Source organism: Sceloporus occidentalis, unplaced genomic scaffold (assembly GCF_023333645.1).
Source record: "Sceloporus occidentalis isolate IW3139 unplaced genomic scaffold, rSceOcc1.0.p SCAF_11, whole genome shotgun sequence".
NCBI lineage: Eukaryota > Metazoa > Chordata > Lepidosauria > Squamata > Phrynosomatidae > Sceloporus > Sceloporus occidentalis.
In genome coordinates, this window is record NW_028316991.1 from 23,013,842 (window position 1) to 23,027,769 (window position 13,928).

A 13,928-nucleotide genomic window follows, 5' to 3' on the forward strand; every position below is an offset into this window, starting at 1 on the left:
ATGCAGAGAATATTTGCATTTCCAGTCTATTCATTGGGGGGGATATTAATCGGGGGAGGGGGGGGTTTCTACATGTCATTCTATTTATAGACATTACTGTTCAAGAGTAAAAACACCAATTCAGCTGGGTATTAAGAGCAGTTGGAAGTGTTAAATATGGAGCAGTCTCCATGGAAACAGAGAGTATGTTTCTGATGAGCGTTCCACATTTAGAACTTTGACCCAGATTTGCACTTTATAAATATGTAAATAGCTGTATCCAACGTCACGTTCAATATTTTAACATCACGGCTGAAGATAAATCCTGTTTAACGGGGGTGACTTTCTGAATAATTAAACACGGCTCCAAACCCCACGCCAATTTGCAACCAAAGGAGTGACTTAATGAGTGGCTTTTCTTACTGGGAGGGTGGTAGATGAGTGGAGCAGCCTCCCAGCAGAAGTGGTAGAGGTTAATACAGTGAGGGGATTAGACATACGGCTCCTGAATCTATGATGAGGGTGACGGTAATGTATTTTGGTACATTGAATCCACGGCGCACAGTATTTTGCTGACATATTGAGCCCAAAGCTTTCTGCCGGAGCTGATAATGCAGATGGTTTCATTACAGCGAGTTATGGACCCGCCGTGCCAAGGATCCAATAAATAGAATGAAATGTACCATATAAATCTCCATTTTATCAGTCCGCGCATAATCTAGCTTTGGATCCTCGTTACTCTCTCCTCGCTAGTTAATTTAAAACGCAGTATCTTAGGTTAAAAATACAGTGTTTTGTAAGGAGGGAAAAATCAGACATGATCAACAGTTATTCTATATGTTCACAAGCCGTAGGTAGTCTCGGTAATGTTTGCATGGGATACGATCCCGGAGTGGCCCGCTGGCGCAAATGCCAGATGAGCCCCTGGCCGACATGACCCGGTCTGCCGCTGTAGGGGCAGCTAGGGTGCGGGAGCATGTGCAATGTGTACAATATGAGGGGCTCTAAATAGATTCAAGCTCCGGGACCCCTGAAATGTTAGGAAGTCTTTAAACAGACCCCCTCCAACTCACCTACGGCCATCAGGCCCACTGGCCATAGAGGTAGGCGAGGACTGGAAAGTCCAGTTGGGTCATTTCCCCTTATCTCTGTTCTCTTTTCTCTTTATTGAATCCTTTCCGGTGACTCGGGGAACGTCCAGTTTCGCAGAACATGAAATATATCGTTGTCCCGGAAGCCAGACATCACTTCCAATAATTACTTTTGTGACCTCATTCGTTTAATTCTACACCCAGTCTTTGCAAGTTAATTGAAATAAAACAAAATCACCTTTGTTATTTCATGGGGCGTTTATAGATCATAAAAGCAATATATACCGTAATTTAATGACTTTCAAACAAATATACAAGACATTTTCGGGGCGGTCATTGGGAATGGGAAGTACAGAAACATTCACTTCTTTGTTTCCATATGTCATAGAGCAGAGGTTTTAAACAGAGAATAATTAAAAAGTCCATCCCAAATAGTTCACGGTTATCTTTTTTGTTTGATATTTTTGTTATATTAAGTTATTAACTAGAACGTTGCACGTGCCAAACTCTTAAATGTGGCCCATGGGAGGTCCAGGAGCTCGTGCACAAAAGACAAAGAGCTTCTCTATCTTGTACCTCTACATTTACCATCAAAGTGGGGAAATTGGACATTCTAATTTTTCCTTGGCGGCTGTATTTTAAGAGGAAAAACTTGGAAATGGTGGAGAACGGGGATGGGGACCCTCCACTATCTTGACGCAGCTCTTCCCTTTGTTCTAACCCCATGACGGTGGAAAAGGTTATTGGTAAAAACAAAAGGATGGGAAAAAAAGGCAAAATGACAAAATCAAGGATATATTCAGGGCAACGTGGGGTAATCTATGGGATGAAATTAGAGAGGGTGGGTGGAGGAGTGAGAAGACACAGGGGTATCGGAGAAGAAGGTTAAATAAAGTGGGGAAAAAAGAGACAGGGGGACGTTTTGAAGTGGCCAATAAGGAAATATGGAGACATAAGGAGCTAGGTATTTATACACCTTTAAGTGGGGAATCACATTATAATGGGCTTTGAAAGAGAGAGGCATGAGATGGCGAGGAAATAAATGAGGGGAATCAGTAAATAGATGGGGATGGAGGATTAAAGGTTGGTTAAAGTTCTAGGTTGAGAAGGGGAGAAGCGGGAGATGATGGAGGAATGAACGGGAGACACAAGGATGGTAGAGGTGTGAGAGGGAAATGCAGTGGGTAAATAACAGGTTGACGGGCATTCCTGAAGTATGTCGATGGTAAGGAATGAATGGTGATAATAAGGCAGAGAATGAAGGCATGTGATGAAAGGGGACAAGAAGGTGATGGGATCAAAGGGGATTATGAGAGAGAAAGATGAAAGGGCAGGAGAATCAGATGATGGCGAGGTGGTAAAAGGTGCAAGGCAGGCAGCTGATGATCAAAACAGACTTTTATTCTTGATATAACCGTTCAATACAACTACAGAAACAAAACTGATCTAACGTCCCGTGAAGTATGACCCTTTAATGCACCACCAAGTGCAAGCAGTCAGTGATAAGACCCAAGGAGTCTACATCAAGCAGCTTTTGGACTTGGATGTCTTGGTCAAAGTTAAATCGTTGCCTGTGATGGCAGAATAATGGGTTGGGGTGAGGCATTGCACGGTTTTTGTTACTGTGTTATGCGTGTTGCAATTTTCTTATTTACACCTCAGTCATCGCGCTCGTTCCAGCGTGCAGAACGCAAACTGTACCTGGCGAGGAACGGAATTCACATGAAAAGCGTAGAACGGTGACGAGCTTAAGGAGTAAAAGCAGAACGAAGAGGGAAAATATATAATCGCATCTATAGAATTACTGCAAAAAAAAGTTTTTTTGGTTTGTTTACGCGATAACGCCCACTGAACCGATGATGAGCGTTCATCGACGCTTCCTGAAACGTGGTGGACTTTGTTAAGTCCCGGGCTTCTTCACCTGATGTGACCGCATGTGATGGTGGAAACCCAAACATGAGAACGAGAGCCCCCGGACACCAGAAAGGGGTAGAATTTTTTTTTCTTCACGTGGCTCCGGCAGCTTCCAGGCGGAATATTAATTTATTGGAAGAAATGATTATACTACTCGGGACAGATGTTCCACGGAAGGCACACATCTGGAAAAGCTGCAGGACCGTTTTAATTAACATTTACTGGCAGTAAATTAGAATTTTTTTGGATAAAATCTGCTATACAAAGCAGTTTATTTACTATAAGGGATGTTTTTTTTATTTTTATACCCATGTGATTATAGATATTGTCGGAAAGGTACAGGTTGTATAAAGCATGAATAATAATTAGTATATGTTTCCGTTATATAATGTTTGACTTGCTAACCGCTGTAGTGTTTCCTCCACACAGAATGAGTTTAAAAAAGACTAAATTGCACATAAATCACTCTAATCTCACAGAATGATAATCTAATCAAAATTACCTACTAACCAGATTTTATGCAAAAAAGATATGCAAAAAGTGCCAACCAAAAAAAAAGTTATTTATATATATATATTTATAAAAATACCAGAATCTTTGCATTCCTTTGTTTTGCCAATTAGTACATCCTCAGTATTTTCTTATATTTTTTTTTTTAACTGAACCAAATTTAGCTTTTTAATTCTTGACACCTACAAGGTTTAGGGCTTGGCCTATTTTGCAGACCACCATTACAGACGCACAAATATAATAAATCATTGTTAATACATTAATTAATACGTTAATCGTACCAGACCGGCAGCAGGTAATACATAAAAAAAAGATCACTTCTTTTAATATCTCTGTATATAACTTTTTTACCTTAAAAAATAAATAGTCACATGCACAAAATATCTTTTTTCATGACATCATACTGGAACTATGAGCTCTTGTTATGACACAAAAGCTGATTTCAGTCCATTTGTGGTGACACTGGAGACTTTCGTCGCCATCCAGCTTTACTTGTCCCACACGGAAGATTCTAGAAGCGGAAAGCAAAGTATTCTACGCAGCTAGGAGTTAATGAAACGGAAACAAAGATGACACAAGACATTCTATCTGATAAAGTAATATCTCTATGGTATAAGGATGACAAACCCCACATCTGCGACGGAACTATGTTTCTGGTTAGAATACAAAAAAGACAAGTTTTGGGGGGTCCTTTAGAAAGCTAGGGGTATGACCAAATGATTCCAATGAATAATGTCTAATCCCCTCTTAATTATATAAATGCTGCATTTTAAGGCGTCACATCTTGGGCGGTCTGTACTCTAAGCTATTGGAGGAGGAGGACAAGTATCGTTGGGTATTTAGTGGTATTGGAAGCTGCTCTGTTACCAGCTTTGTGACTGCAGATTGCAGGTAGCACCATTGATAAGACCATGCCTGGTCTATGGTCAGCAAAACCCAATTTGCTAACTTTTTCCAGAGTATTGCAGATTCTTTGGACAGCTAAAATCATGATTGTTGCTGCACCGGAATATCATAAAACCAAAACTATTTCAAAGTACAGTTCCTTCCCAAAAATAGTGATAGTAAAAATAAGAAAACGAATGGCTTTGACCGACCGGCAGTAATTGTTGGCTTTGTCTGTTAAAAAGCAAACACGAAAGCGGAAAAATACTGAAACTCAACCATGTCCCTAACACGTGTTTCCGTAGGGTTGAAGAGGCCAATGGACAGGTTTGACATTGTCGGGTGCTCCGGGAATAAAGGCTTGAAACCAGCATTAAATTCAAGTTTCAGGTCCACAGGTCCTCTGGGATTTAGAATGGCCGCTTAGGGTCCTTTGACGTTGCTGGGTCTTGAACCCAGACTTGCATAGTATGCACATTGTGATGGGTCACACTGTCCATTGACCCCAGGAGGTCCTTGAGGTCCAAGAAGTCCTGGAAGTCCTGGTTCTCCTTGAGGGCCTGGTGTGCCTGGTAGTCCATCTTTAGCGTAGCCGGGTTCCCCAGGTTGACCTAGAGAAAGAGATATGTATATTATGATTAGATTATATAATGTAGTCTATGCTTCTTTAGAAATATTTCAGGAAGGCGATATCCGTTCCCTATAACTTTCCAGCAAGGTTTGTGCGCATGTGCAAGTATAAACAGCATGACATTTTACCTGGATTTCCAGGTGGGCCAGTTTCACCTCTCTGTCCGACGCCAGGTTCCCCTCTGTCTCCTTTTGATCCTCTGTCACCTAAACATGATAATATATAATATGAGGAATATACAGGGATATAAGGACGGAATTAGTTATACGGCCGGAGAGTATATAATATATATGAGGAATATACAGGGGTATAACGGGTTATAAGGACGGGATTAGTTATACGGGGGGGAGAGTATATAATATGAGGAATATACAGGGATATAACAGGTTATAAGGACGGGATTAGTTATACGGCCGGAGAGTATATAATATATAATATGAGGAATATACAGGATATAACGGGTTATAAGGACAGGATTAGTTACACGGCCAGAGAGTATATAATATATAATATGAGGAATATACAGGGGTATAACGGGCTATAAGGACGGGATTAGTTATACGGGAGGAGAGTATATAATATATAATATGAGGAATATACAGGATATAACGGGTTATAAGGACGGGATTAGTTATACGGTTGGAGAGTATATAATATATAATATGAGGAACATACAGGCATATAACGGGTTATAAGGACGGGATTAGTTATACGGCCAGAGAGTATATAATATATAATATGAGGAATATACAGGATATAACGGGTTATAAGGACTGGATTAGTTATACGGCCAGAGAGTATATAATATATAATATGAGGAATATACAGGATATAACGGGTTATAAGGATGAGATTAGTTATATGGGAGGAGAGTATATAATATGTAATATGAGGAATATACAGGATATAACGGGTTATAAGGACGGGATTAGTTATACGGGGAGGAGAGTATATAATATATAATATGAGGAATATACAGGATATAACGGGTTATAAGGACGGGATTAGTTATACGGCCGGAGAGTATATAATATATAATATGAGGAATATACAGGGATATAACGGGTTATAAGGACGGGGTTAGTTATACGGCCGGAGAGTATATAATATATAATATGAGGAATATACAGGGATATAACGGGTTATAAGGACGGGATTAGTTATACGGCCGGAGAGTATATAATATATAATATGAGGAATATACAGGGGATATAACGGGTTATAAGGACTGGATTAGTTATACGGCCGGAGAGTATATAATATATAATATGAGGAATATACAGGGATATAACGGGTTATAAGGACGGGGTTAGTTATACGGCCGGAGAGTATATAATATATAATATGAGGAATATACAGGGGATATAACAGGTTATAAGGACGGGATTAGTTATACGGCCGGAGAGTATATAATATATAATATGAGGAATATACAGGATATAACGGGTTATAAGGACGGGATTAGTTATACGGCCGGAGAGTATATAATATATAATATGAGGAATATACAGGGGATATAACGGGTTATAAGGACCGGATCAGTTAAAGTTTGTCGCTCCAGTGAGAAATGAGAGGCCAAGGATTTTTTTCCCTTTTTGAGGCACAATTGGAAATCGCTGCAAGGTGGGGGCGTTTTACCGTCTTCTGGATCAACAGCGCGAGGGAACTTGATGGACTTGTGTTTTTCTCAACCTATATTACTATTTGTTATGAAATCATCTTTAGAAAATGTTTTTAGTGTCCGCATACCTTTTGGACCCATTGGCCCAACTGGTCCTTCAAGCCCCATCTGTCCTGGTAATCCGGGTTCTCCAGGTGGACCTGGTCTACCATCACGCCCATCTTTTCCGGGTGTCCCTGGGGGTCCTGGCTTTCCCTGGGCAGACTTGATGGGCGCCGGCTGCATTTGAGCAATGAGGTAGGCTAGTTTAGCTAGATGGGATAGAAAAAAAAACCCGATTACAACTCAAACTAATTTATTTTCCATATATGTGAGATTTTGGATGTCTGTCAAATCACTAATAAGATCCAACATTTTTGCAATGCATTTCCAGGCCAATTTAATTATGGTAATTAACAGATCCAATGTCAAAAGGATAGTCCTGTCTATATCCTCATAATTCTGGTTCCATATTATTGCGGTGGGGCTGGAAACAGATTGCAATCTCGTCCGAGGGGCCCAAGGGCCAAAGCCAGTGGACAGACACCAGGTTCCCGAATTCCCAGTGGAAGTAGCTTACATTCCAGCTGCTTTCCCAGTTCTTCCTGAATGAGTCTTCGTAGTGTATCGGTTGATGGGGAATCTCCCTGCAATGTGACAATAGAGGGTTTCACTGGAAATTAAAACTCTCCCAGACCCCTGCTAACCAAATAGGGGGCAATTAAAATGCATCGTGTGTATCTACCAAATCATTGCAATGACATCTGCAAGTAAGCAAAGCTAATTACCTTCGGACCAGTTGATCCTGGGGGTCCTGGTGAACCTGGGGTTCCAGATGTCCCACTTTCACCAGGCGGTCCTGGAGGGCCCATAATTCCTGTATGGCCTTTATGTCCTGGAGGGCCGGGCTTACCCGCAGTGCCTTTCTCTCCTTGAGGACCTTTATCTCCTTTGTTGCCAGGATCCCCCTGTTATAAAAGCATCAATATCATTAGAAAAGACTTTAGACAGCGTGATTTGAGATATATATATATATATATATATATATATATACTGTATATACACAAAGAGCAGCTACATAATGTCTGTGCCCCACTTTACCCTGACTGATGCCCCTCTTTTCTCCCCTGATGCCCCTCTTTTCTAGCAGCTCAGAATGTTTGCTGGGTATGAGGGGATCGCAGGGTTCTACAGCCCTAAAACCCCCGATAATGTGTATAGAAACAGCAGGAAACGGCTTTATAATTCAAACTTTGTAAGTAAAACATATTATTCTTCTTCTAAATACCATCCTGGGTTATATAAATATTTATATTTTAACCTCTCATTTATATTATGTTTATATATTTGTTGCCAACTTTATTAGGGTGAGAAGCGCAGACAGTATTTTGTTTTTTGTAAACATTGTACAGCCAACACACTGTATTTGCAGCGGCTCACACTGTTTGGTAGGCCTCGTATTATACATTTGTATTATTTGAGCCTCTGACTAGCTTAGCGCACCGACATTTTTTCTTTTCCCTGTTTGCACATATTTGAGGTTGTTGGCTCCTCATCAGTCTGGTTGCAGCTTGCTGTCCAGGGGTTAAATGGGAGGAGGTTTAATTGCACCTCCCCCAACACATTAATAAGGTTTTGGTAGCCGTATAAACTGCTTTGTGTGCCCACTATGTAGGAGGTGAGCGTAGGTTCTCACCCTATTGAGAGTGTGCCTTGACGTGGCGGGTGAGCTTAATTATGCTTTGGCCAATTCATATAACCAAAACCTCTCATTTATATTATGTTTATATATTTGTTGCCAACTTTATTAGGGTGAGAAGCGCAGACAGTATTTTGTTTTTTGTATACATTGTACAGCCAACACACTGTATTTGCAGCGGCTCACACTGTTTGGGAGGCCTCGTATTATACATTTGTATTATTTGAGCCTCTGACTAGCTTAGCGCACCGACATTTTTTCTTTTCCCTGTTTGCACATATTTGAGGTTGTTGGCTCCTCATCAGTCTGGTTGCAGCTTGCTGTCCAGGGGTTAAATGGGAGGAGGTTTAATTGCACCTCCCCCAACACATTAATAAGGTTTTGGTAGCCGTATAAACTGCTTTGTGTGCCCACTATGTAGGAGGTGAGCGTAGGTTCTCACCCTATTGAGAGTGTGCCTTGACGTGGCGGGTGAGCTTAATTATGCTTTGGCCAATTCATATAACCAAAACCTCTCATTTATATTATGTTTATATATTTGTTGCCAACTTTATTAGGGTGAGAAGCGCAGACAGTATTTTGTTTTTTGTATACATTGTACAGCCAACACACTGTATTTGCAGCGGCTCACACTGTTTGGGAGGCCTCATATTATACATTTGTATTATTTGAGCCTGAGACTAGCTTAGCGCACCGACATTTTTTCTTTTCCCTGTTTATATAAATATTTGTAAGAATGTCACATACAAAGTCTCAGTAATGCTCCACCCCAGCCACACCCCTAACCACACCCCATGCACACCTCTAACCACACCCCATTCACATATTTAACCACACCCCCAGCCACAAAAGTGTGAGAAGATACGGATCGAAACTTTTTTGTATGCAAAGCGATTCAACACAATGTTCCCTTAAACACAATTAACCCTTAAACTGCCTTTATGTAAAATGCACCATATAGAAGCTTTGAACTGCATTTACAGCTGCTGTATCTTTTGTATCTAAGTGATGAATCCCAGCATGCAATTTCTTAACCCTCTCTGATTGGTTGTTCATAGAAAATGAACATAGATAAATAAAATAACATACCCTTTCTCCTTTGGGTCCTTTTTCACCTGGTTTTCCTGGTGATCCCTACACAAAGATACAAAAAATGTATGATCACCATAAAAAATATTTAAACTATAACAGAAACATACAGATAATTAAAAAGCACTAAACAAGCAGTTTGCAGCTAAAAATATCAATAGATCAGATAGTCTGTGACAGTTTTAAACCCTACAAAAGTCTTCTGATATCATCAATATAAATAAAAGATAAAATAAATAATAATAATAATTTTGAAATATATAAAAAATGTGCAATTTTGGACATGAGTCATTGACTCTTGTATTTTTTCAGATATACAATTCATGTTATTCGTAGAAGCAGTTTTGATCACTATAGGTAAGTTATTATATATATATATATATATACCGGTGTATATATATATATATAGATCAATATTAATAAATAATAATATCAATAATCTAGATTCTTACCTCTTTGCCAGGAATTCCACTCTCTCCAGGTACACCCTAAGATATAAAGTAAGATCTGAATACATTTCCTTTGTACTTTCACATGTTTTTTCAGAACATTTGGGACCCCCGAGGGCAACAGGCGCTGCACCGCCGGCCAGCATTGTGTCATGATCCGCCGTCACAAGCATAGAGCCTCGTATCTGCGCTAATTAGTCATTGGCCGGGGACTGGTCTGGACAATTTCAACACTCACTGACGTCAGTGGGACCGCCCACCAGTCTCAGAGGGACCACCCACCAGTCTCAGAGGGACCACCCACCAGTCTCAGAGGGACCACCCACCAGTCTCAGAGGGACCGCCCATCAATGTCAGAGGGACCACCCACCGATCTGAGAGGGACCGCCAACCAATCTCAGGGGGACCACCTATCGATGTCAGAGGGACCACCCACCAATGTCAGAGGGACCACCTACTCGCATCCCGAAAAGGTAGCCTGGATGTTCCCAGGTATGCTGAGGAGTTGTCACAGAACAATGTGAAAAGCAAGGTTTCTGTGGCGCTGAGGTCTTTCCAACCTTTTGCCCAACTCTGATTATTAATATTAATATTAACAGTATTAGAGTGAGTCTGTATTAACTCGCAGGTCTTACTTACCCTCGGGCCCTGGGGCCCTTGAAATCCTGGGACCCCAGCAGCGCCGTGATCTCCTTTGGTACCTTTAGGGCCCTGTTTTAGAGAAAAATTCAAAAACCACAACTTTTACTAAACCCGACACTGAAAACGAAAACTTTTTTTTTTTGGAAAAGGAGACGTCCGAGACCAAATCAGGGAAACTGTATGCTATATAACCCCCCCATATATTAATACTCACAGACACGCCGGGGGCACCAGGATTACCGGGAGGGCCAGGCTGTCCGTTTTTACCCTGGAAAAAAAATGGAATAAGATAAAGTGGTAGAAATATTTACAAAATATTTTTTTTTGTTATAATCATTAATTCTATAGAATTGCTGGAAAAAAATCCTAAAAATATTAGCTACAAATTTGACAATTTTCACGCAAACTGATTCTAAATTGTTGCCGGGCAAATCGCGACGTATCAAACCAAAAATTATTAACGAAAATCAACACTCAGGCATTTTTTTAATGGGCGAACAGGATAACGCAAGAAAGCGAGTGACGTCGGTCGCAGCAAAGGGTCTGCCAGCTCAGGCCTGATGACGTTCGCTGATGGTAACGGGGGCTATAAATAGGTTCGCAGAGTGATGACGGATTCGAGAAAGGCCGTTATTGGGCGTTTTTAATGTGAAATAGATTTTTTTCCCTGCTGACGGCAGGTAACTATTTCTTGGTCTCGTCGCTATATTAGCTACTACCACATCTGAGGGTTGTTCCATGTATCTACTACACTAAAATTTCCATACATCACCTAGCAACCATTCTGAGCTCCTGGGAAAAGAAGGGCATCAGCATTGGGAGGGGGATTATGTTTTAAAAGGGGGCACTTGGGGTATATAGTACAAATATTAGGGTAAAATACACTCCCTCTACAGCTAAGTGAAACTTCTGTTAAAAAAAGATCTTGGAGGTTTCTTACAGGCTTTCTTTTTTGATTAATCTCACCTAGAACCCACGGTTTAGCCCGGAGCACAAATGTTATTCCACCCCATGGAGGAACCCGCAGAATTAATGTATCTGGACAGCCACATAACGGAGGCTGCAACTAATTGCTGAATTGTATTATAACTTACAGACGGTCCTCGTATCCCTCGCGGTCCCTGGGGTCCTGCAGGTCCTGGGTCTCCCTGGAAGAATATCAACAGAGCTGGTCATTAGGATAATAATACCGATAATATTAATAATTATTATTATTTAATGTCTTAAATAAATACTATTAGATCAACTTGAGTACTTGACACTAGTGTGAGTTTTAATAGGTGGCTGCTACGGGTTACCATCCAAGTCATAACGCGCTCCTACATAACACACACAAAAGTCCGGTCAGAAATCCAGCGCAGACGGGGTTAATGTTGTAAATGACTATTGTGGCTGGAGACGGCTGATTTTTTATAGAATCTCTTCATAGGCGTACAGAGGTCCTTTATCACTCCCATCACTCCTGTGTTCCAATGGCCCTTTATCACTCCCATCACTCCTGCATTCCAATGGCCCTTTATCACTCCCATCACTCCTGCGTCCCAATGGCCCTTTATCACTCCCATCACTCCTGTGTCCCAACGGCCCTTTATCACTCCCATCACTCCTGTGTCCCAATGGCCCTTTATCACTCCCATCACTCCTGTGTTCCAACGGCCCTTTATCACTCCCATCACTCCTGTGTCCCAATGGCCCTTTATCACTCCCATCACTCCTGTGTCCCAATGGCCCTTTATCACTCCCATCACTCCTGTGTCCCAACGGCCCTTTATCACTCCCATCACTCCTGTGTCCCAATGGCCCTTTATCACTCCCATCACTCCTGTGTCCCAATGGCCCTTTATCACTCCCATCACTCCTGTGTCCCAACGGCCCTTTATCACTCCCATCACTCCTGTGTCCCAATGGCCCTTTATCACTCCCATCACTCCTGTGTTCCAATGGCACGTTGTTTTTGCTGATCCAAGTTTAAGTTTAAAAGGATAATTGATGGTTAGAAAACCCTTTTATAATTATTTTACAGACAGAAATGTCCTTGTTTTCCGTTAAAACAGCTCAGCGACCCCAAACCTTTGAACTGTAGAATGTGTGTATAAATAAATATATATTTAAATATGTACGGTACAGGCATGAACTTACATCCTTTCCTGAGTTTCCTTGACGTCCTGGAGGACCCGGAACTCCTGGTTCTCCCTATCAAAAGAAATAAGATATTTAGTTTCAGCAAATAATGTAAATTTAATCCTTGGGGGAATTACATTTTTGTTAAGATTGTCCAAAATTCTAGGTTGCCATTAAATCTTAGACCTCATGGTATAGCGAGAGGGCAGGAGATCTATATCACGCACAGTATTTCTAGGTCACGCAATGTTATGTTCAGCCATACTACTTACTCTAGGTCCAGGGCCCCCGGCATCACCTCTGTGTCCCTTGAAGCCCTGGGTGAAGAAGAAGAAGAAGAAGAAGATTTACTTCTAATAACGCTTGGCAAATCTCTTAATTTATTCTCTTCTCTGAAGGTTCAATCACATAGAAACAAACCCAAACTTTTAAGTAGCTTTTCTCAGTTTTTTTACGGGAACAACCAATCGGTATCTGCCTTTTGTATCACATGACCATTAAGTGTTCCCGGCAAAATTGCGAACAAAACAGATTTTAATATGGTTAAAGACTTATTTCAGGGAGCGGTCTGAGCACTCAGCAGCAGTAGGAATGATGCTTCTAACATCGCCTTCAGTTACAAAAAGTGTTACATTCAGTAAATCTGATGTGGGCCTACTTCCTGTATAGGATATGATGTCATAACTGTACTTAGGAACTTATCATGGTAGGCTACCCAGGGCCTTATGAAGGGGCCTGGGTTAGGGCCGCTTCAATACACTTTTTTCTTTAAATAGTGACATTAATCTGTCCTTTAATTTTAAATAACACATTTGTATTTCAGTTTTAAGCGTTCTATTACCTCACTGTCATAAAAAATAAAAATTATAATAACCAGAATTAATTACTTAGACTGATACTCGGCAGGGAGTGTTTCTATAATATGAATATTTTTTTTAAAAATGGCAGCGGCGACAATAATATATCACCAGCCTTTGTTTATAATAATAATATTTTCGGGAGGTTTTTTAGAAGATGGCAATTTCTCAAAGTGTTTCCTTGAGCTAAAAAAAACCCCCAAAAAAACCCAAGAAAAATGAGGAAATATTTATCAAACCAAAATAAAACCAAACATCTAGAAGATGGAATGTGTGAAATGTTGATAAATCTTAGAGGTTCGGCTTTTTTCTTAATTATTTCGAACGCTTCTGGCTTATGAATGATCCCAGTCCAGAGGTCTATTTATCAAAGGCTGGGAAGTCTGGAGCCGGACCGCGCG

The 13,928-nt window shown here is 40.8% G+C and overlaps 1 protein-coding gene across 1 annotated transcript in view; it reads right to left on the bottom strand.

Annotated features, from left to right (window-relative positions):
- Window positions 1-4,802: 4,802 nt before the first annotated feature.
- Window positions 4,803-13,928, bottom strand: part of LOC149305704 (uncharacterized) — a 93,703-nt gene continuing 84,577 nt past the window's right edge. Inside the window, exons 50-61 of the mRNA XM_089477300.1 lie at window positions 12,943-12,987; window positions 12,689-12,742; window positions 11,644-11,697; window positions 10,764-10,817; window positions 10,547-10,618; window positions 9,911-9,946; window positions 9,459-9,503; window positions 7,459-7,638; window positions 7,251-7,317; window positions 6,760-6,942; window positions 5,139-5,216; window positions 4,803-4,990 (exon numbers count right to left, since the gene is read on the bottom strand). Of these exons, the coding sequence (XP_089333426.1) occupies window positions 4,803-4,990; window positions 5,139-5,216; window positions 6,760-6,942; window positions 7,251-7,317; window positions 7,459-7,638; window positions 9,459-9,503; window positions 9,911-9,946; window positions 10,547-10,618; window positions 10,764-10,817; window positions 11,644-11,697; window positions 12,689-12,742; window positions 12,943-12,987 (1,056 nt within the window). The remainder of the gene's footprint in view (window positions 4,991-5,138; window positions 5,217-6,759; window positions 6,943-7,250; window positions 7,318-7,458; window positions 7,639-9,458; window positions 9,504-9,910; window positions 9,947-10,546; window positions 10,619-10,763; window positions 10,818-11,643; window positions 11,698-12,688; window positions 12,743-12,942; window positions 12,988-13,928) is intronic.